The sequence below is a fragment of the Dipodomys spectabilis genome, unplaced genomic scaffold, assembly GCF_019054845.1.
Source record: "Dipodomys spectabilis isolate Male_0828 unplaced genomic scaffold, ASM1905484v1 ptg000002l, whole genome shotgun sequence".
NCBI classification, from domain to species: domain Eukaryota; kingdom Metazoa; phylum Chordata; class Mammalia; order Rodentia; family Heteromyidae; genus Dipodomys; species Dipodomys spectabilis.
Window position 1 is genome coordinate 47,310,203 of NW_024870679.1, and position 23,056 is coordinate 47,333,258.

The following is a 23,056-nucleotide window of genomic DNA, read 5'->3' on the forward strand; positions in this document are numbered from 1 at the left end:
ACCACGTCTCTTCCCTATGAGACAGTGTTCATGTGCAAAGGTGAGCTGATCTATGAGACAGTTTACAAAATTCACCTCCCACTGGGAAAGCTGCTGGGGCAGAACTCAGCATTGCACAATCAATTATGAAACCCAAATCACAATGTAAACGGACTACATGCCAGAAAAAATTTATATGAAAACTGTTATACAAGCAAAGATCAAATAGAAAACGAAGCAAGATTACATAGGCCCTAGGGAAAAAACGATCATGTACTATGCATTTAAAATGTAACAACAAAGTAGGGTGCAACTGTTTATTGAGTGAGTTGGACTGAGACAGTCCAACTGTCTCAGTTCAAGTCCTGGGCCTCCTAACCTGCTGAGCTAGAAGAACGTATCAATCTCCACTATTACCAATTCTTCTGTTACTTAGGCAAAGTAAACTTCTCTGCCTCTCAACTCTACAAGAATTCAGGAGCAGTAGTCACATGCTTACTTTTTTTTTTTTTGTCTGTCGTGGGGCCTGAACTCTGGGCTTGGGTGCTGTCCCTCAGCTTTTCAGCTCAAGGCTAGTGCCCTACCACTTGAGCCACAGCACCACTTCTTGCTTTTTCTGCTTATGTGGTGGTGAGGAATTGAACCCAGGGCTTCAAGCTTACCAGGAGAGTCACCTTCCCAGCCCCGGCACATGCTGCTTTCTTACCTGGCCACTTTGCGCTTGTCATGTGGGTGCAGCTTGGCAGCCATTTCTGGGTCCACCTGGCTTAGGCGTTTGTGCAGCACATGGCCATCTTCCTTCTCAAGCTCTACTTTCAGATCAATTACTTTCCCAGTGCCCATCTCTTGAGACTGTTAAAATGCAATTTAGAGTAAATGTCACTTAATAATGCAATATACTTTTAGACTGTATGGGCCAGACATTTTGCTTAGTTAGCATTATGAATGAAGAACAGAGATGTATCAGAAGATCTTACTGTATAGTGAGAGATAGATTATAAACCAAAAATTTCAATATTCTATGCTAAGTTCTGTGAGGCCACAGCAAACAAAGAAGGAAGGATTACTGCATAGGGAAGTACTCAGCTACCCTTCCCTGTACTGGTGCTAACACATCCATTTAACATATCCAGGAAACTAGTCTTTCAGCAAGGATGACTAAAGAGAGGACCAGAACTGCAGGTAAATTACCTTTGGATAAATCTCCCCACACACAGAGGCATCTCCACAAGAAAGGTCAGTCAGTGTTGGCCATCTCTCTGACATATGTATTATGCTGCCAGCCAGGAAATGCTGAATCAGACTAATGCACTGTTAACTTACATGAAGATGCTAATTAATCCACAAGAATATTTTTTCCCACACACAGCCCCTGCCCTTAGGCCTGCCTGGAGGAACATACTTCACATATGGAGGTAGTGTTTTCTGCAGAATACTAAGTAGGAAAATTACAACTGCTGAGCATAAGAAATAAGCCAAGAGTCAACCTTCCTCCCATTAAAACTAGCTATCATGAAAGAAACACCCATTTCCTCAGTGAGTTACAAATGAACTAAACTTACCTTGGTATTAACAAGAACTTTCCAGAGCAGAGACTCAATATAGTAATTGGTTCCTCCCACAACAATAGGAATTTTGTCCCGAGCAAATATATCTTCAATGTGGACATTAAGGAAGACATCATCATAGTTAATATGAAGAAGAGAATCCTGACACTTGGGAAGGAGTACTAGGAAGAAATCCCATTCATTTGCAGAGAAAAAAAAAAAGGTAGAACAAAGATGAATTGATGCTAGGCTTGAATGTTCCCTCTAAGCTCACACAAACATTTCCACTTAGTTCTGAAGGAACTTACATAAAAAAGGCAAGGCATAAATATATATATGGTAGTAATACCTTCAAGGTCTAGAAATTTTTAGGTCTTTTTGTCTCTTTTCAGTATTATTTTATTATAGAACTTTCTGAGTTTTGGGCTGGGAAGGTGGCTCAGTGGTAGAGTGCTTGCCTTGCATGCATGAGGCCCTGGGTTCAATTCCACAGGTGCTGTGGCTCAAGTGGTAGAGCGCTAGCCTTGAGCTGAAGAGCTGAGGGACAGCGCCCAGGCCCAGAGTTCAGGCCCCACGACCAGACCCCCCCACCCCCCAAAAAAAGAACTTTCTGAGTTTTGCTGCTAAAAGCCAAAGTTTTCAAGCCAGGTATGCAGCTCAAGTGGTGAAGAGCCTGACTAACAAATGAGGCTGAGTTCAAGCCCCAGTATTGACAAAAAAGAAAATTTCTAACTTTTATTTCAAATCAGTTTACCAAGCATAATCACAAGGGTTCTCACAGAACCAAGTGTCAGCTGTAGAGGAAGCTACTAAGGTGACATCCAGTGTGCAACTTTGCTTTTTAAGAGAAAATATAAATTGGTCTCTAAGCTACAGCTCTTAAGACTCAGGAAGTCTCTACTTCTATGTGGTAAAAGTACACATTTTTGTCACTCAAGACTTTACCAAATAAGCACAAGTTCTCAGAGAGACTTCAAATTCCAGAGCCCCGTTTTTGGGCAAGTTACTCGACCTGTCTGAAATTCAGTCTTCTCATCTGTCCAATGTAACATGTAAAGCCCCCACTAAAAGCCCCTGAAAATAACAAGCACTCCATTTACTTTAGTCACTTGTTTTTATATTCCTGCTACTTACTATTTGCTTTAACAGAGGTTTTCCTTTTGAAAAGAACTTCTGTGTGTGTGTGTGTGTGTGTGTGTGTGTGTGTGTGTGCGCATGCGCGTGCATGCGTGCGTGCGTGTGCGTGTGTGTGTGTGTGTGTGTGTGTGTCCTGGAGCTTGAACTCAGGACCTAGGTACTATTCTCTGACCTTTTTTGCTCAAGAGCGATAGCTCTACTACAGGAGGCACAGCTCTACCTCCAGCTTTTTTGATGGTTAACTGGAGATAAGAATCTCATAGACTTTCACAAGACCACACTAAAGCTACCAGCACAACTATGTTTATTGCAGCATTATTTACCATAGCTAAGATATGGAATCAACCCAGATGTCCCTCAGTAGATGAATGGATCAAGAAAATGTGGTATATATATACAATGGAATTCTATGCCTCCATCAGAAAGAATGACATTGCCCCATTTGTTAGGAAATGGAAAAACTTGGAAAAAATTATATTAAGTGAAGTAAGCCAGGCCCAAAGAAACATAGGTCCCATGGTTTCCCTTATTTGCAATATCTAGTATATGTATGAGTCAAGCGGAAAAGGTCAGATAATATGATGTTAGGAAAATGAACCCTTAGATATGTATTTTAATGTTTTTTTTCTTTCATGCATTTGTTTCTAACGCATTTATAAGATTATCTTTTTGTTGCGTTGTATGTCCCTCCCCCCCAGTATAACCCCTGCTTTCACTATATTTGATGTCAGTATAACTTGTAGAGGAGATGGGGAAAAACAAGTCGTTTAAGGATATAGGTGGACCTGTTGCAACAATGAGAAGTGCAAGTTGTCATGTTGAAAACGAGCTTTACAACGTTGGGGGGGAATTGGGGGGATGGAGGATTGGGGGGGGAGGTTGGGAAGGGATGTGAAGGGTAAACAAAGGAGGAGGCTGCAATGCTTGATAAGAAATGTACGCATTATCCTGCCCATGTAATTGTAACCCCTCTGTACAGTGTGTTCACAAAAAAATAAAAAAATAAAAAAAAGTTAAAAAAAAAAAAAAAAAGAATCTCATAGACTTTCAGACCTAAACTGGCTTTGAGCCATAATCCTCGGATCTCAACCTCCTGAGTAGCTAGGATTACTACAGCCACCAGCAACCCAACTGATTTAAAAAAAAAAAAAAGATTCGGTAACTAGATAAATCACCATCTCTACCCTCCTTCCCTTCCTAGTCAATCTGTAGGCACAGAAACAGATAATCTCTTTCTTTCAGAAGGAAACCCACTAACACTTAAGAAGACCTGGTAGAGTAGGAAAAAAAAAAGTTACCAATCAAGGCTCATAAAGAAAAAGCACTGCCTTGTATTTTAAAAAGAAAAACAAATTTTTTATTCTTTTTAAGTACAGGGAACATAATTACAGACTAAAATAAAGCATCATTATATAACATAATTAGCAAAGGGGCTGGGAGCTAGGAGAAGAGGAAGGAAAAACTGTGAGATATCAGACTGAGAGTAGAAAAGAGGGGGGAAATGTAGTACAATGTATTTGATGGGGAAAAGTTTAATATACTTGCCTAAGCCCTGAAACTATTGTGATCTTGGATAATACTCTCCTCTCTGGGCCTCAGTATGAATACTTTGCCTGTTAAATTAAAAAGGCTGACTGGAGAGTAGCTCAGGAGTAGAGTACTTGCTTAGCTCATACAAGGTCCTGGTCAGATCTCTGGTACCAAAAAAAAAAAAAAAAAAGGGAAAAAGGTTGACTGAACCACAAGTGGGAGAATGAAGCAGGACGACTATCACTTAAGCCCAGGAGCTACAGCCAGCCTGGCAAACATAGCAAGACCCCCATTTACAAACAAAACAAAACAGGCTGACCGGATACTTTTGTTTTTAGTTAGGCTCATTGTGTAGCTTAGGCTAGTCAGGAACTTTTGATCCTCCTGCAGCAAAGAGTGCTAGGATTCTGAGCTGAGGCAGTGGCTTACACCATTAATCCTAGCTACTCAGGAAATTGAGATCTGAGGATTTGGGTTCAAAGCCAGCCAAGACAGGAAAGTCTATGAGACTTTCATCTCCAATTAAACACACACACACACACACACACACACACACACACACACACACACGGGGAAAAAATCCTAAACACACACACACACACACACACACACACACACACGGGGAAAAAATCCTAAAAACACACACACACACACACACACACACACACACACACACACACACACACACACACACACACACACACACACACACACACACACACACACACACACGGGAAAAAAATCCTAAGTAGACTTGAAGCTCAAGTGGTAGAGCATAGAGCTCAGGGACAGCACCTAGGCCCTGAGTTCAAGTCCCAAGACTGGTCCAAAAAAAAGTGATGGAGCTGGGTGCCAGTGGCTCACACCTATAATCCTAGCTACTCAGGAGGCTGAGATCTGAGGATTGCAGTTCAGTCCGGGCAGGAAAGTCCATGAGACGTATCTTTAATTAACCACCAGAAAACCAGAAGTGGCGTTGTGGCTCAAGTGGTAGAGCACTTGCCTTCAGCTAAAGAGCTTAGGGACAATGCCTAGACCCAGAGTTCAAGCCCCACAACCAACCAAAAAACAAAGAAAAAAAAAAAAGTGATGAGATTCTATATACTTTTTTTTCCCCCCAGTCATAGGGTTTAAAAACTCTGGGCCTGGGCTGGGAAGATGGCTCAGTGGTTGAGCGCTTGCCTTGCATGCCTGAGGCCCTGGGTTCGGTTCCTCAGCACCACATAAGCAAAAAGAAAAAAGCCGGAAGTGGCGCTGTGGCTCAAGTGGTAGAGCGCTAGCCTTGAGCTGAAGAGCTGAGGGACAGCGCCCAAGCCCAGAGTTCAGGCCCCACTACCGGACTCAAAAAAAAAAAAAAGGTAAAAACTCTGGGCCTGGGTGCTATTCCTGAGCTTCGTCAGCTCAAGGTTAGTTCTCTACCACTTGAGCCACAATGCCACTTCTGGCTTTTTCTGTATGTGTATGTAGTACTAAGGAATTAAGCCCAGGGCTTCATGCATGTTAGGAAGGCACTATACACTAGGCCATATACCCAGCCCTCCGTGGGCTTTTTTGCTCAAAGCTAGTGTTCCACCACTTGAGCCACAGTTCTACTTCTGGCTTTTTGCTGATTAATAGAGATAAGAGTCTCATGGATTTTCCTGCCCACTGGCTTTGAACCACAATTCTCAGATCTCAGCTTCCTGAGTAGCTAGGATTACAGGGGTAAGCTACTGGCACCTGGCTCCTTTTTTAAATTATAAAGTATTCCATATGAAAGGATATACATAATATGTATATTGTATACTGGAACTGGAGGCATGCTCAAGTGGTAGAGCATCTATCATGAGTAGAAAAAAAGCTAAGGAAAAGCCCAAGGCCAAGTTCAAGCCCCAATACCAGTAGAAAGAAACATGTATAAATTATGAAGCCTAATAATAAAATAAATACTTGTGAACTCAACGTAAGAAATAGAGCACTGCTAATATCACTGAAGCCTCCAGTATATGCATTCTCATCCCAACACCTGGCTCCGATCTAAAATGGAATTGCCATTCTGAAATGCTATCATTCTATCACTTTTCTTACATTATTAGTAATGTGTATGGGTCCCCAATAAAGAAGTACACATTGGTTAGTTCTGCTTCCTTTTTAGCATTTATAGTAGCATAAATAGGATATACACACAGGTACTCTTCTGTAACTTCCCACATTTACACTCTTTCTAAAAAGAGATTCTTCCATTCCAACTGATGCACGTAGCTACAATTTATTCATTTTCACAGTTGAAAAGAATTTATATAAGTAAAACAATTTTTTTGGGGGGGAGGTCGGTTGTGGGGCCTGAACTCTGGGCCTGGGCGCTGTCCCTCAGCTCTTCAGCTCAAGGCTAGCAGTCTCTACCACTTGAGCCAAAGCACCCTTCCAGTTTTCTGCTTATGTGGTGCTGAGCAATGGAAGCCGGGGCCTCAAGCATGTCAGGCAAGCACTCTACCACTAAGCCACCTTCCCAGCCCTAGTAAAACAAATTTTATACACTCTCTTCTGAGTGGGAACTTAGGAATTTACATTTTTACTATTAAGTGCAATATCTTATACAAGTCCTTAAATTCAAACCCTGGTACCACCAAAAAAAGAAAAAGATTACCAACAAAGCTCCACAAAACTCTAAAGTCACAGTCTAATGAGCCAAATGCCAGTGGCTCACGTCTATAATCCTAACTATGCAGGAGAATGTGTTCTGAGGATCGCAGTTCAAAACCAGCCGGGGCAGAAAAGTCAGTGGGACTCTTATCTCCAACTAACTACCAGAAAACCAGAACCAGAAGTGGTGCTGTGGCTCAAAGTGGTACAGCTCTAGCCTTGAGCAAAAAAGCTCAGGAACAAAGTCCAGGTCCTGACTTCAAGCCCCACAATCAACAAAATAAAACAACAATAACAACAACAAGACTCTATTCAATCAAATGTATACTCTCTTATCTACTTCAGTTTCATTTTATACATAGACATATACACAGATATATAGATAGATAGATAGATATAGAGATATCAAAACCAATCTGAAATTTATTATGGCATATGTAATATAAGACCTAATTTTTTTCCAAAACAATTAACTGTCACAGGAATAATTATTAACAACTTCCTCATTTCTTATTATTGTGAAATGCCACCTTCATAACCATTTGAACCTCTAACTGGATTTTCTAGTCTGTGCCATAATTTTTCTAGTATTCCATGCTAAACTTCATGTTAAATTCCATAGTATAATTGTCATGAATTTTCAGTATTTTAATATCTGGCATTTCAGATTCTAAAGGAAATCTAGACTTTGAAGTGTAAGGACAGTCATATTAATCTTTTCTCAAAAACTTAAGTCTTATCCAGAACTACTTTTTTCAGTCCTAAATCTGAGTTTTGTCATTAAAACAAATTTTACTATACGTAAGAATCACTCGGCACTCTTGACATAATGCAGATTCTAGTTGTGTAGTTCTGGAGAAGTATCTAAGATTCAGCATTTCTAACCAGCTGTGAGTGGCTGAGACTTTTAAGTAGGAAAAGCTCTGTATCTTTTAAGCCCCACAGGTGTGGCAGTCATGCTACCTGTTGGTATTTAGGTCATGGGGACCCTTGCTTTGAAGGAACTACCACGAGAAAGAGAACTCCTTTCCTGGCTTTGGTTGCTTTTCCCCCACCTAACCTGGCTTTTTATTTTTTGGTCGGTTTTGGGGTCTGAACTCTAGGCCTCAGTGCTGTCCCTCAGCTCTTCAGCTCAAGGCTAATGTTTTAGCACTTTAGCCACAGCACCACTTCCAGCTTTTTCTGCTTATATGGTGCTGAGGAATCAAACCCAGGGACTCATGCATGCAAGGTAAGCGCTCTACCACTGAGCCACCTTCCCAGCCCCTAACCTGGCTTTTTTAAGGATATCAGAGCAGTTGCTTTGTTCCTGAAGTCCACCACTGTGTAACTGGTCACGAGAGGATCCACAAAGCTGATCATGTGGTGCTGGCAGATCCTCTGCTCTTGGGCAGAAACCTTGTTGGTGATGATGTCTAGCCCTTCATAGACCTAGGCAAAGAAAATGAACATAAGGAAAGTCATCTGCCTCCACAAAAGGTATGCTTGATGGGGAAGGGAGGAGAGGAGGAATGGGGAAGATGATTGTGTATTCCTCCTTCCTGCCAAACACTTGACTGACTTAAAACACCTGGTCTAGTCTATGTCTGAGAGGACAGGCAGATCCACAAGCTTCAACACAGAAAGAAGAAATTACAACAGTGGCTTATTTATCAAATAATAGCTACTTCAGACTTAAAAATAAGAAGGGTGTATAAAGCCAGTGCTGGTAGCTCCTGCCTGTAATTCTAGCTACTCAGGAGTCTGAGATCTGAGGATCACAGTTCAAAGCCAGCCAGGGCAGGAAAGTCTGTGAGACTCTTTAATGAATCACTCAAAAAACTGGAAGTGGCGCTGTGGCTCAAGTGGTAGAGTGCTAGCCTTGAGCTGAAGAGCTGAGGGACAGCACCCAGACCCAGAGGTTCAAGCCCCACAACCCACCAAAAAAAAAAAAAAAAAAAGAAGAAGATGGGTGTATAACTCCATGCCCAAGTAAGAAGTAGTTATAAACGATCAAAAGAAGGTTCTTGGGTTTGATTCCTGAGTACCACATAAGCAGAACAAGCCAGAAGTGGAGCTATGGCTCAAGTGATAGTGTTAGCCTTGAGCAGAGAGAGGCTCAAGGACAGTGCCCAGGCTCTGAGTTCAAGCTCCAAAAATGGGAAGAAGAAAGAAGAAGGAAGAAGAAAGGAGGAGGAGGAGGAGGAGGAGGAGGAAGAGGAGGAGGAGGAGGAGGAGGGGAGGAGGAGGAGGAGGAGGAGGGGAGGAGGAAGAAGAAGAAATGAGGAGGAAGAGGAGGAGGAGGAAGAGGAGGAGGAGGAGGAAAAGGAAGAAGGAGGAGGAGGAAAAAGAAGGAGGAGAAGGAGAAAGAGGAAGAGGAGGAGGAGAGGAGGAGGGGGAAGAGGAAGAGGAAGAGAAGGAGAGAAAGGAGGAGGAGGAGGAGGAAGAAGAGGAGGAAGAGGAGGAAAAGGAAGGAGAAGGAGGAGGAGGAGGAGGAGGAGAAGGAGAAGGAGAAGGAGAAGAAGAAAAGGGCTGGGAAAGTAGCTTGGTAGTAGAGTGCTTGTCTTGCATGCATGAGGCCTGGGTTTGATTCCTCAGCACCACATAAGCAGAAAAAGCCGGAGATGGTGCTGTGGCTCAAGTGGTAGAGTGCTAACCTTGTGCTGAAGAGCTGAGACAGCACCGAGGCCCAGAGTTCAGGCCCCACGACTGACAAAAAAAAAGAAAGAAAAGAAAAGAAAAAAGGGAGGTTGTATTGTTTAGTCTACTTACAAGTTATTCTACTTATCACAAATCTCTAAGAAAGTAAAATTTTGCATTGCTCATAATTCTACTTCAAAATACTTAAAATATTTCTTGGATTTAAATGGTTATAAAAGGTTGTTAGAATTCATGTAAGATTGGTTCTGTTTTATGGAAAAGTGGCCTATCTACAAAGATACATATAAAACACACACATACACACTTTGAAGTCAAAACCCCTAATACTTGCTATACTCTAGTAGAAACATTTTGATCTATCCAAATTACTGCTTCAGGGGGTGAGCACATAGTCTAAATACTCAATATCCTGTCTGTAAGCTCTTGATCTGTCAATTGAACTAAAAAGTTCAAGTGTACTTTGTGTAAATGCAAGGTCTCAGATGGAGAACAGATCTGAAAATAATAGTTTGAAAATAGGAACGAGTGTTTGGGAATTAAATGTGCCCTCTGTAATCACTGATTCTACATAGAGCACCGAATGAACAAATAATAAGTTCCACAGAGCCCACAAAGATGCTAAAAGCATTTTTTGTCTTCCATTTCCCTGTACTTATATGGGTGTCAGATAGGTGCAGTGCAGGGTTATGGTTAGGAAGAAAACCCTGGCGCCAAGCTGCCTCAATTCTGAACTCTACCACTTACTTTTATTTGTTCTTGGAGTATTCAGTTTCTAACCCTCTGCACCTCAATCTCTCACCAGTAAAACAGAGACAATAACATGTATCTCAGGGCTGTCTTAAGAATTAAATGAGTTAATATAGTAAATGAGCTTAGTTTTGTCTGGCAACCTATGTGAAGATCATGGGTTTTTTTGGTTTTTTTTGTTTGTTTTGTCAGTCATGGGGCTTGAACTCTGGGCCTGAGCCCTGTTCTTCAGCTCTTCAGCTCAAGGCGAGCGCTCTACCACTTGAGCTATAACCCCACTTCTGGTTTTCTGGTGGTTTACTGGAGATAAGAGTTTCACGGAGCCGGGCGCTGGTGGCTCACGCCTGTAATCCTAGCTACTCAGGAGGCTGAGATCTGAGGATCGCGGTTCAAAGCCAGCCCGGGCAGGAGAGACTGTGAGACTCCTATCTCCAATAAACCACAAAAAACCGGAAGTGGCGCTGTAGCTCAAGTGGTAGAGCGCTCGCCTTGAGCTGAAGAGCTGAGGGACAGCGCCCAGGCCCAGAGTTCAAGCCCCACGACCGACAAAAAGAAAAAAGAGTTTCACGGACTTTCCTGCCCAGGCTGGTTTTGAACTGCAATCCTCAGATCTCAGACTCCTGAGTAGCTAGGAATACAGGCAGGAGCTACCAGCACTGGCTTTATACACCCTTCTTATTTTTAAGTCTGAAGTAGGCCTCCTGAGTAGCTACAATTACAGGCGTGAGCCACCGGCACCCAGCTAGGATCATGGTTTGAAGACAGCCCAGGCAGGAAAGTGTGAGACTCTTATCTCCAATTAACCAACCAAAAGGTGGAGGTGGATCTGTGGCTCAAGTGGTAGAGTACCAGTCTTGAGCACAAAAGCTTAGGGACAGGCCCTGAGCTCAAGCCATAGAAGTGGCACCACACACACACACAAACCATCTCTCCCCATCCTCACACCATAACCTGCATCTTCCTCTATTACAGAACTTGTTGTACATGACTTTAAAATACTCTATCTCCCTTGCTAGTGTACAAGTTCTGAGGGAAGAAATGAAACATGCACCTTTAGTCCAACCAAGCATCTAACACAGCACTAAATCTAAGGAAAACAGTGAACACTTTAGGCACAAATGCTGAGTTCTATGCTTCCAACACCCTCTCTTTACCAATGAGGAAAATGAAACTCAGATGCATTAGGGAACCTGCCCAAAGTCACACAGGTCATTAGTGACACAGACAAACTCTGAATCTGTATCATCTAACCTCACAATGTTCTTTCCCTATCATGTTGCTAACACCTGGCCTACATAAATCAAGCTTTCAGATTTGGAGAAGTCACTTTCTCAAGTTTCTCATATCTAAATATCTAACATTACTTCTAGTGATGGAGGTCAAAGAAAGGAAGGAAAGTAAAACCAAAACATGGGCATCAAGGGTGGCCTGGCACAGTGATATATATATATAGATATATATAGATATATATTCCAGCACTAAAGAGACAAAAACAAGACAATCACAAGTTTGAGGTCAGACTGGCTAAAAACATAAAATAAAATAAAATAAAATGCAAGGGGAACTGGGTGCTGGTGGCTCACGTCTGTAATCCTAGTTACTCAGGAGGCTGAGATCTGAGGATCGTGGTTCAACGCCAGCCTGGTAAGAAAAATCCCCATGAGGGGGCTGGGAAGGTGGCTCAGTGGTAGAGTGCTTGCCTTGCAATGCATGAGGCCCTGGGTTCGATTCCTCAGCACCACATAAGCAAAAAGAAAAAAGCCGGAAGTGGTGCTGTGGCTCAAGTGGTAGAGCGCTAGCCTTGAGCTGAAGAGCTGAGGGGCAGCGCCCAGGCCCAGAGTTCAGGCCCCACGACCGGACCCAAAAAAAAAAAAGAAAAAAAGAAAAATCCCCATGAGATTCTTACCTCCAATTAACCACCAGAAAACAAGAAGTGCCACTATGGCTCAAAGTGGTAGTAGGGTACTGGCTTTGAACCCTGATCCTTAGAACTCAGTCTCTTGAGTAGCTAGGATTCTAGACATGAGCCACCAGTGCCTGGCCAAAAAAAAAAAAAAAAAATCACAACTTAGGCTGGGAATGTTTAATGGTACAACATGAACAGAAAAGGCCAGAAGTGACGCTGTGGCTCAAGTGGTTGAGTGTTAGCCTTAGGCAAAAGAAGCCCAAGGACAGTGTCTAGGCGCTCAAGGCCCTGTTTAAGCCCCAGGACTGGAAGAAGAAAAAAAAGCCAAAAACACAGGCTGACTAAATGTAACATGGGATACTAAACTGGATTTTCAAACAGACAGGGACACTAGCGAAAAGGCTGGTGAAAATCCAGGCCTACTCTAGGTAGACCTGCAATCAGTTTCCTCATTGTGATGAGTGTAACAGGATGACACAAGATGTTAGTATTAGGACAAACTCAAAATATATACTGGAATTCAGTGCTATCTTTAAGACTTTTGTAAATCATGTTTTTCTCCTAATTTCAGTACCATTATTATTTGGGGTCCAGACAATTCTTTACTGTGGCGCGCTGCCTTATACTTAGTAAAATGTTTCACTATGTTTTTTCCTATATTCACCAAGTGCCAGGAAACCAGCTCCTTGGTTACTACAAATAAAATGTTTTCAGAGATTGCCAAATATTCCCTTGGCAAGCAAAACCATTCCAGATTGATACCACTAATATGGAGTTATATATATTAACAGCTAAAGACATACATGATAGCTTCGTAAAATAAAGAGGAAAAGCAGAATACAGCAGAGCCTCAACTATGTATCAACTTACATAAAACATATGCACATGTACATAGTACACAGATTATTTCTGGAAGTATGTGCAATAGATATTAAAAGTGACCACCCTGGACACTTTTAGACATTATTTTCTTTGCACTTTTTAGTGTTATTTGGATCTTTTTCAGTAAGTATGTCTCTCTTTTTTCAAACACAAAAGGCCTTTTCATTTGGTTTTCTTCTCTTAAAGCTTCCAAATCACTAAGTTATTTCAAAAGTGTCAAAATAGGTTATCCTTTCCCCCCAGCCACAGCCTACTCCAGCCCCCTCATCCAGGCTAGTGTCACAGTATCTTCCATTGATTTCACTCTCTAACCCACTCTACACCCAACCACCGAGTTACTTCGTCGAATAGATTTAATATCACTTCCCTGTTAAAACCCCAATCTCAAGGCGTGGCTTCTGAAGGCCTCAACAATTTGTTCCCAGGGTCTTTTATTTTTAGTGTTACCTCCTATAACTTTCACTCAAGAATCCTTTGTGCCAAATAGCTGCTGACCATTCTTTGAAGACACACAAAAGAACTGGACTTTTAGCTCTTCCTTCACTTCGCTCATGCTGTTCTTCCTGCTTGTGTGCCTGATAAAATGTACACAGTATGACAGAGAGGAAAGAAGGGATGTAGGATAAGCAGTTGGATAAGCACTTGCCTGGCCAGTGCAAAGCCCTGAGTTCAGTCCTCAGCCCTGAAAAAAAAAAAAAAGGAAAGAGACAGAGGGAAAATATGGAACAGCATGGAGGTAAGGGTTCAAGAAAGTAATTTGGGAAGGATGAAATAACAGTGCTTACCCCAAAAGACTGTGACCAAGATAATAATATGACAATGTATGTGAAAATATAAATGTGAGGACAGTGTCTGGTAGATACGTATTAATCTTATTATTTTTCCCAGTATTGTTTATTTTTGCCATTCATAGTACAGCAGTGAGGGCTTTAACTGTAGCTTCCACAATGAGAATGAAGCAGTGAGGTTTCGGCTCAGAAACAGGATGCCAATTGTAAGCAAAGAGGCAAACAGGACCCTGGTCTAATTCAAATGTACAAAAAAAAAAAAAAAATCAAACTACCCAAGAGTCCAATTCAGTTAAATCAAATTGAGCACATACACCTAAAGTGTATATATTTGTACATACACATGTACACCATGTGTTTGCAGTTGAAGCACCCTGCCCCAGACACTGAAACATCAGGGCAACCCCTCTCAGCACCAGTCTGAATCTTCAAGCCCCATTGTGCTTTCCTGTGGCTTCCTCTTTGGCCAGTAGTCACTTCTCCTCCCTCCTAACATGGAAGGTTTTACTTCAAAGTTCTCCCTGTAGCGGCAAAAAAAGTAACCAGATATGTACAACCTAGACAGCTTAATACTACAGCCAAAGAAAAACTAAATTTACTTAAAAGAGAGGTGAACCCAGGGACCTAAAAACTGATCTTATATATTTATAGTAGATGAATCAAAAATTTTAAGATTTCCTTTTTAGCCCCTTGTCATGGTCATTTTAAAAGACTATCTTGCCGGTTGTTCACACCTGAAATCCTAGTGACTCAGGGAACATGGTTCAAAGCTAGTCTTGGCAGGAAAGTCTGTAAGAAGATTCTTATCTCTAATTAACCACCAGAAAACCAAAAGTGTCACTGTGGCTCTAAGTGGTAGAGCACTATCCTTAGCCAAAAAGCTCTAGGACAGCACTGGGAGTCTGAGTTCAAGCCCCACAACTGACAAAATAAATAAATAAAAATTAAAACACAAAATAAAAATAGACTGCTGGGTGCCAGTGGCTCATGCCTATAATCTTAGCTCCTCAGGAGGCTGAGATCTGAGGATCCCAGTTCAAAGCCAGCCTGGGCACGAAAGTCCATGAGACTCTTATCTCCAATTAACCACCAGAAAACAGGAAGTGGTGCTGTGGCTCAAGTACTAGAGTGCTCACTTTGAGCTGAAGAGCTAAGGGACAGCATCCAGGCCCAGAGTTCAAGCCCCACGACCAACAAAATAAAAATAAAAAAGACCACCTCTAGGGCTGGGAAGGTGGCTCAGTGGTAGAGTACTTGCCTTGCATGCATGGGGCCCTGGGTTCGATTCCTCAGCACCACATAAGCAGGAAAAAAAAGCCGGAAGTGGCGCTGTGGCTCAAGTGGTAGAGCGCTAGCCTTGAGCTGAAGAGCGAAGGGACAGTGCCCAGGCCCAGAGTTCAGGCCCACGACTGGACCCAAAAAAAAAAAAAGACCACCTCTAACAGTTATAGCAAAAAGCCTCTGGTAGGCCCCACCTCCTGGTTAACCCATATTTGTGTGTTATTTCATGTCCTGATCCACCAGCCTATCTCTTCTATATCTCTCCCCCACAAATCTTCCTTGAGCACCAGCAGACAGTCCTTTAGTAGAAAACCCTGATCATGCTGGGTGTCAGTGGTTCTCACCTGTAATTATAGCTACTCAGGAGGCTGAGGTTTGAGGATCACAGTTCAAAGCCAGCACCAGGCAGGAAAGTCCATGAGACTTTTACCTCCAATTAACCACCAGAAAACCAGAATGGCACTGTGGTTTAAGTGGTAGAGTGCTCACTTTGAGCTGAAGAGCTAAGGGACAGCACCCAGCCCAGAGTTCAAGCCCCATGACTGACAAAAACAAAAAACAAAACAAAAAAAACTGATCTTAAATTACATCCCACAGCAGACAAAAAGAACACAGAGCTCCACATCTATTAGATGACACATACTGTGCTTACCAGTCAGACTGCCAAAAATCATTTTTTTATCCTCTTGTAGGTTTGGGAAAGCACAAAGGGAACTGTACTCTTAGGTCTGACTAGTGCTTCTCCACATGACTAGAAGAATTGAGGCATCAGAGATACTTCCTCTCTACAAACCCAAACAGAACACTTTATTTTTTCTTAGTATATATTGCTAGTCTGTGCTTCCAGGCAGTCTTTGTACATGTTTGGCAAGTGCGTTCAAATTTCTCAGTACAATGTTTCATCCAGTCACTGAAGGCGATTCATTGTACCTTGAATTTACATGCCAAGAAGATGACTCAGGCTGAAAAGAAGATGTTCAGTATCATCTTCCTGCAATATTATCAGTCTCTACAAATGAGTTAGGAGACCAGATCCAATTTCCAGGTGTGCAGGCATCTTGCAGTAGGATCTCTAGTCAGCTCTTTAATCTTTCTGTATCTCAGTTTTTCCATCTTGGAAAACAGAGATTATATTACTGGTCCCTCCTTGAATTCAGGTTCTCAACTACTGAATGGAACTATTTATGTTCCTATAATTTGTGAAACAAACAAGGTTTGTGAAAAAAAAAATTAAACACAGAATTTTCATTTTTGTCAGATCTGCCATATAGAAATCTATGGTAGAGCCCAATAAGAATGCCTAAGCAAATGAGCCCTCAAAAAGTAGTTCTGGGGGCTGGGAAGGTGGCTCAGTTGTAGAGTACTTGCTTTGCATGCATGAGGCTCTGGGTTTGATTCCTCAGCACCACATAAGCAGAAAAAGCTGGAAGTGGTGCTGTGGCTTACGTGGTAGAACATTAGCCTTGAGCTGAAGAGCTGAGGAACAGCGCACAACAACAAAAAAAGAATAATGGGAAACCAGAGGCCAGGCATGCATCGCCTTCAGATGCTAGGTGGATTTAGAAACAAGTCATTTTATACCAGGCTCCAAAGACAAAACCACCACTCTAGACCTGCTACCCTTAACAACCCCATTATATTTTTACATCACATAACAATCTCCATACTTAAAGTACTTACTTAATCCATATTTACCAAAACAAGTACTTCTTTGAAAAGGAAATGCCTTGGATAGACCTTATGGTTGGGGCTGGTAAGATGGCTCAATGGTAGAGTGCTTCCCTTGCGTGCATAAGGCCCAGGGTTCGATTCCTCAACACCACATAAGCAGAAAAAGCTGGAAGTGGCCCTGTGGCTCAAAGTGGTAGAGCGCTAGCCTTAAGCTGAGGCACAGCACCCAGCCCCCCACCCCCCCACACACACACAAAAAAAAAAATAGCAAAAGACCCTATGGTTAAGGTAGAACAAAGGGCAACCAAAAGCTAATAAGATACAAGACAATTTAGTATTTAAGATGTTTTACAATTTTTTTTAAGTTACTGATACACTTCTATACCTAAAAGGATCATTAAAATAAAAAGATTGGCTCCCTGGTGGTAGGAGTAGGGGGAGGGAGCTACAGTTCCAGCTAGTTGGGAGACAAAGGATCTCAAGTCCATGGGTTCAAAACCAGTGTCGGGAATACAAGACTAAGGATCCCAAGCTCCAACCTGTCTGAAAAACAAATAAAAACAACTCAAAAAAGAAGCATAAAAAAAACTTTTTGGTTATCCTATTTTCCATTCAGTTACTCTTTAGCCGTGGGTGGCTGTTAACAAGAAATTTATTGTGCTAAGTTTTCCAGAAGACCAAGTTTCCCCTTCATTCCAGTAAACATTCTCTGTCTTTGGTACTGACTTGGCATTCAAATCCTATTTCTTACTGCTAGAGGTGTGGCTTAAATAAATGGTAGAGCACCTGATTAGCAAGTTCAAAACTTGGGAGTTCAAATCCTAGTATAGGAAACCAACACACACACACACACAAAACACACACACAATTATCTCTTGCAACTGTAGTCATTTTATCCTTCTGAACATTTATCCTGCCTCACCAGTCAGCTCCACCTGACAGATACTGTAGTGAATTCACAGTAACAATTCACCCCATATAAAATACCTTTTATATCCTGATCAAAGTGTAGCATACTCCTATGAAAGATGAATGCATGCATGAACCTATTCCGTCTAGCCAGGCAATGGTGGCTCATATTCAGGAAGCTGAGATCTGAAGAATGATGGGTTGTAACTAGCCAGCTAGAAAAGTCTGAGTCTGCATCTCCACAATTACTAGCAAAAAGCAGGACTTGAGGCATAATAGCTTTAAATGACAAAGAGTGCCAACTTAGTGAGCAAGCAAACAGAGCAAGTACAACACCCTGAGTTCAAAAAAGTAGATACCATTATTTCACAGTTAACAGGCCCAAGATTTCAGAGTAAGCAGCAGATCTGGAGTTGAACAAAAGTCTCTACTTTCCATGCCCAATGCTTTATCACTACTTAGGCATATTTCCTTAGATGAAGCAGGGAATTCAAAGTGAGGTTTTGTGGGGGTTTTGGTTGTTTTTTGTTTGTTTGTTTTGTTTTTTTTTTTGTTGTGGGGCCTGAACTCTGGGCCTGGGCACTCTTCAGCTCAAGACTAGCACTCTATCACTTGAGCCACAGCGCCACTTCTGGTTTTTCTGCTTATGTGGGCCTCATGCATGGGAGGCAAGCACTCTACCACTGAGCCACTTTCCCAGCCCCTTTGGTTGTGGGTTTTTTTGTTGGTTTTTGGTCGGTCGTGGGGCCTGAACTCTGAGTCTGGGCATTGTCCCTCAGCTCTTCAGCTGTCGACTAGTGCTCTACCACTTGAGCCTCAGCCCCACTTCTGGCTTTTTCTGCTTATGTGGTGCTGAAGAATGGAACCCAGGGCCTCATGCATGCAAGGCAAGCACTCTTCCATTGAGCCACCTTCCCAGCCCCTGGTTGTGTGTTTTTTTTGCTTTGTCTTGTGCTGATACTGGGGCTTAAACTTAGGACCTTGTATTTTAGTTGGTGTTCTACCACTTGAGCAGAATGATACTTACTTTTATTTTAAAGTTTTTGGGGTTTTTTTGGTCGGTTTGTGGGGGCCTGAACTCTGGGCCTGGGTGCTATCCCTCAGCTCTTCAGCTCAAGGCTAGCGCTCTACCACTTGAGCCACAGCACCACTTCCGGCTTTTTTCTTTTTGCTTATGTGGTGCTGAGGAATCGAACCCAGGGCCTCAGGCATGCAAGGCAAGCGCTCTACCACTGAGCCACCTTCTCAGCCCACTTTTAAAGTTATTATAAAGATTAAAACAAACCTATGTAGGGGCTGAGGACATGACTCAAGTGTTAGAATACCTGCCTAACAAGTGTGAGACACCAAATTAAAACCTAAGTACCATCTCCCCCCACCAACACCCCGCGCCCCCCCCCCCCCACGTGCGCAAAAAAAAAAAAGCAAACATACATTTTTTGTTTTTATTTGTTTTTTTGTATGTCTAAATTCAGAGCCTAAATTCTTTTTTCTTTGGGGGGGAGGTCCGGTTGTGGGAGCTGAACTCGGAGCCTGGGCACTGTCCCTCAGCTCTTCAGCTCAAGACTAGCGCTCTACCACTTGAGCCACAGCACCACTTCCAGCTTTTTTCTTTTTGCTTATGTGGTGCTGAGGAATCGAACCCAGGGCCTCAGGCATGCAAGGCAAGCACTCTACCACTGAGCCACCTTCCCAGCCCTCAGGGCCTAAATTCTGTCCCTGAGCTTCTTTAGCTCAAGGATAGTGCAATACCACTTGAGACATTGCACCACTTCTGTTTTTTGCTAGCTAATTTGAAATCAAGTGTCTCACAGACTTTCCCACCCTGCCTGGCTTCTAACTGTAACCCTCAGATCACAGCCTCCAGAGTAGTTAGGATTACAGGCACGATCCACTGATATGAGACTCTGATGTGTCAGATTTATAATTATACCACACAAAAGTTTTTTTTTTCTTTTTTCTTTTTTTGCCGGTTATGGGGCCTGAACTCTGAGTCTGGGCGCTGTCCCTCAGCTCTTCAGCTTAAGGCTAACGCTCTACCACTGGAGCCACAGCGCCACTTCTGGCTTTTTCTGCTTATGTGGTGCTGAGGAATCGAACCCAGGCCCTCATGCATGCAGGCAAGCACCCTACCGCTGAGCCACCTTCCCAGCCCAACACACAAAAATTTTATATGCCCCATCCTACCAGTCCAATTCATCACACACTGCTTATAGACTAATGTTTTGCCATGTTACCTTTCTCATACTACTCATCTCCTGGTCCATACCTCCCTATGGAAAGTCTTTACCGTCTCACATATTCACTATGACTATTTACTTTCTAAAATCTTCATTCATGTTCCTTCCTTTAGTATGCTTTGTTTTCTTTCTTATTATCCAAGCTTGATCTATTTTCCTTTTTTTTGCCAGTCCTGGCTTGAACTCAGAACCTGGGCACTGTCCCTGAGCTTCTTTTTTGCTCAAGGCTAGCACTCTACCACTTGAACCATGGCACCACTTCTGGCTTTTTCTGTTTATGTGGTACTAAGGAACTGAACTCAGGGCTTCATGCATGCTAGGCAAGTACTCTACCACTAAGCCACCTTCCCAGCCCTTGATCTATTTTTCAAGCCCTGTTTTAGAGAGTTTTCCATAACCATGCCAACCTTCACAGATTTCTTCCTTCTCAGAAAGTATATTTAAGCCAAGTGCTAGTGGCTCACACCTGTAATCCTAGCTACTCAGGAGGCTAAGGTCTGAGAATTGTAGTTCAAAGCCAGCCCAGGAAGGAAAATCTGTGAGACTCTTATCTCCAATTAACCACCAAAAGCCAGAAGTTGAGCTGTGGCTCAAAATGGTAAAGCACTACCCTTGAGAATGCTCAGGAACAGTGCCTCCAACCTGAATTCAAGCCCCAGGACAAAGAAAGAAAGAAAGAAAGAAAGAAAGAAAGAAAGAAAGAAAGAAAGAAAGAAAGAAAGAAAGAAAGAAAGAAAGAAAGAAAGAAAGAAAGAAAGAAAGAAAGAAAGAAAGAAAGAAAGAAAGAAAGAAAGAAAGAAAGAAAGAAAGAAAGAAAGAAAGAAAGAAAGAAAGAAAGAAAGAAAGAAAGAAAGAAAGAAAGAAAGAAAGAAAGAAAGAAAGAAAGAAAGAAAGAAAGAAAGAAAGAAAGAAAGAAAGAAAGAAAGAAAGAAAGAAAGAAAGAAAGAAAGAAAGAAAGAAAGAAAGAGAAAGAAAGAAAGAAAGAAAGAAAGAAAGAAAGAAAGAAAGAAAGAAAGAAAGAAAGAAAGAAAGAAAGAAAGAAAGAAAGAAAGAAAGAAAGAAAGAAAGAGAGAGAGAAAGAAAGAAGAAAGAAAGAAAGAAAGAAAGAAAGGAAAGAAAGAAAGGAAAGGAAGAAAGAGAGAAAGAAAGAAAGAAAGAAAGAGAGAGAGAGAGGAAGGAAGAAAGGAAGGAAGGAAAGAAGGGAAGGAAAGAAAGCAAGGAAGGAAAGAAAGCAAGAAAGAAAAGAAACTGTATATTTAACAGCTTACCATAAAACCTATTTACAGTTTTTCTCCTCTCCCAATCCTGTCCACCTTGCAAAGCACCATAAATACTTACTCTGCCATGTTTCACTTCTAACCAGACTAAACTCCTTAAATACAGGGATTATGGTCTTATCTCTGCAATAGGATCTTGCAGAAAATAATCACCATATTTTTAGTTCTGTGTGCTATAAATTGTACTTGCTGTTTCACATAGTGTTATCTCATTTAACCACAATAATGTTGTGTTATTGCTCTTGTCCCTCCTATTTTTCAGAAGAATAAAATAAAGCCACAGAGATGTTAGGCTGAAGTTGTAAAAGGCTGGGATTTGAGCTAAATTCTGTCTCCTAAAGTTAGCAGCAAATACGTTATAAACAAATGTTTGTGGAATTACCTTATCATTTCATGTGTGCTGATGTTCTTGTCACCCCAAGTGAACCAATTGGGGTAGAAACCAGGCCAGGAGACTCAGGGGTGGAATGAGAAGAATGGACCTTTCTGATGCTCGGTTTACAGATAGACATTTCATGTCCAACATCTTATTTACACGACGTACATTCATACTGCAAATTCTCTCCAGCAAATAGTTGTTATAATTCCTCTGCTAGATTCATTCACCCATTCTCAATCAAGCACAAATGCTCCCACATGAAAAACTATATTCCTTGCTTCCCAGCTTAGAGAAGGAAACAACCTTCTCCCTTAGCTCAGCCACAGGATTAAAAATCTTAATTCTGTATTTATCATACCTCTGGCCTTTTTCGGGAAGGTCATCCTGCTCTTCACTGTAGCACTCATGATCTCTTTATTAATCACTCCAGCCACTTCACAAATAACACCCAAATAAAAGACACTGTGAATCCCAAGCCACGTGGCCAATGGTAGAATCTGACTAGAATACAAGTCTTCTGACTGACCGACCAGTTCCACTGCCCCAGTACACACTGAAAGGTGCATTTTACTTATTCTGATCTCAGCGTATTAGGGTGAGAATTACAGCAAAAAGCTCTGGAGTAACTGCCACTTGAAAAGATATTTACTAGGAGAGTCAACTTCATAAGGTGAAACACCATTTCCTCCACTTACGCGCTATGTGACAAGGGGAGAGCCGTTTCATTTGTCCAGGCTCCAATGTCAACCCCCTAAGTGGAGATCACAATAGTATCGAGAGTTAGAGTAACATCGTGGGAAGTGAATCAGATGACCAAAGGAGAAAGGTTCGGCACATGTGGGCCTAGTGGGCTCTCTTCACCAACCTCCTCGGCTGGCAGAAGCTCGGAGGTCACTCCCCACGACCACGCGAGCCGGTGTCCACTCCCCCAAGGCCTGCAAGCGCCTTCCCAGGTTCCCAAGCCCGGGGCCAGCCACAGGGCCATACCTGCATGGAATCAGCGCTGACGATCTCGCCACCGAGCCGCTGGCCTAGCTGCAGGGCCAGAGTGGACTTGCCAGTGCCGGTGGCCCCGAGAATCACTACAAGCGGCAGCGCGCGTTGCAGACCCTGGAGCCCAGAGCCCACAGGAAGCGCTCGTGCAGCCGCAGCCGCTGCCGCCATCTTGGTTTCCCCTGCGCCTGCGCCGGAGCCTCTGTCACCATGGCAACAGTCAGTGCGCCTGCGCGGAATTCGGGTTCTCCAGGGAAAGCCCTAGGGAGGAGGGAGCTTGGAGACAAAGGTGCCTAGACTATCGAGGGTCACTAGAAGACTGCCCTAAACTAGCTGCTAGTATCTGAACTTCAACTACCTGCTCTCTTAAAAGAGGAATGGCAGCTCCATCCAAGTAGATCTGTGCAATTTTTCTTTAAGACACCCCATTCTTTTATATTACTATTGTCTATTAGCCTCTGGTGTATTTTATTGTCTGACTTTAAAGACAAAGGACAAATTCTGTTTAGGTTATTGCTGTATCTCTTC

The 23,056-nt window shown here is 42.5% G+C and overlaps 1 protein-coding gene across 2 annotated transcripts in view; it reads right to left on the minus strand.

The window, feature by feature from the left end:
* Window positions 1-22,709, minus strand: part of Trit1 (tRNA isopentenyltransferase 1) — a 41,192-nt gene extending 18,483 nt beyond the window's left edge. For both annotated transcript variants that reach the window (XM_042684644.1, XM_042684654.1), the window contains exons 1-4: window positions 22,523-22,709; window positions 8,106-8,246; window positions 1,542-1,640; window positions 686-831 (exon numbers count right to left, since the gene is read on the minus strand). In XM_042684644.1, coding sequence (XP_042540578.1) covers window positions 686-831; window positions 1,542-1,640; window positions 8,106-8,246; window positions 22,523-22,699 — 563 coding nt within the window. In that variant the 5' untranslated portion in view covers window positions 22,700-22,709. The remainder of the gene's footprint in view (window positions 1-685; window positions 832-1,541; window positions 1,641-8,105; window positions 8,247-22,522) is intronic.
* Window positions 22,710-23,056: the final 347 nt, after the last annotated feature.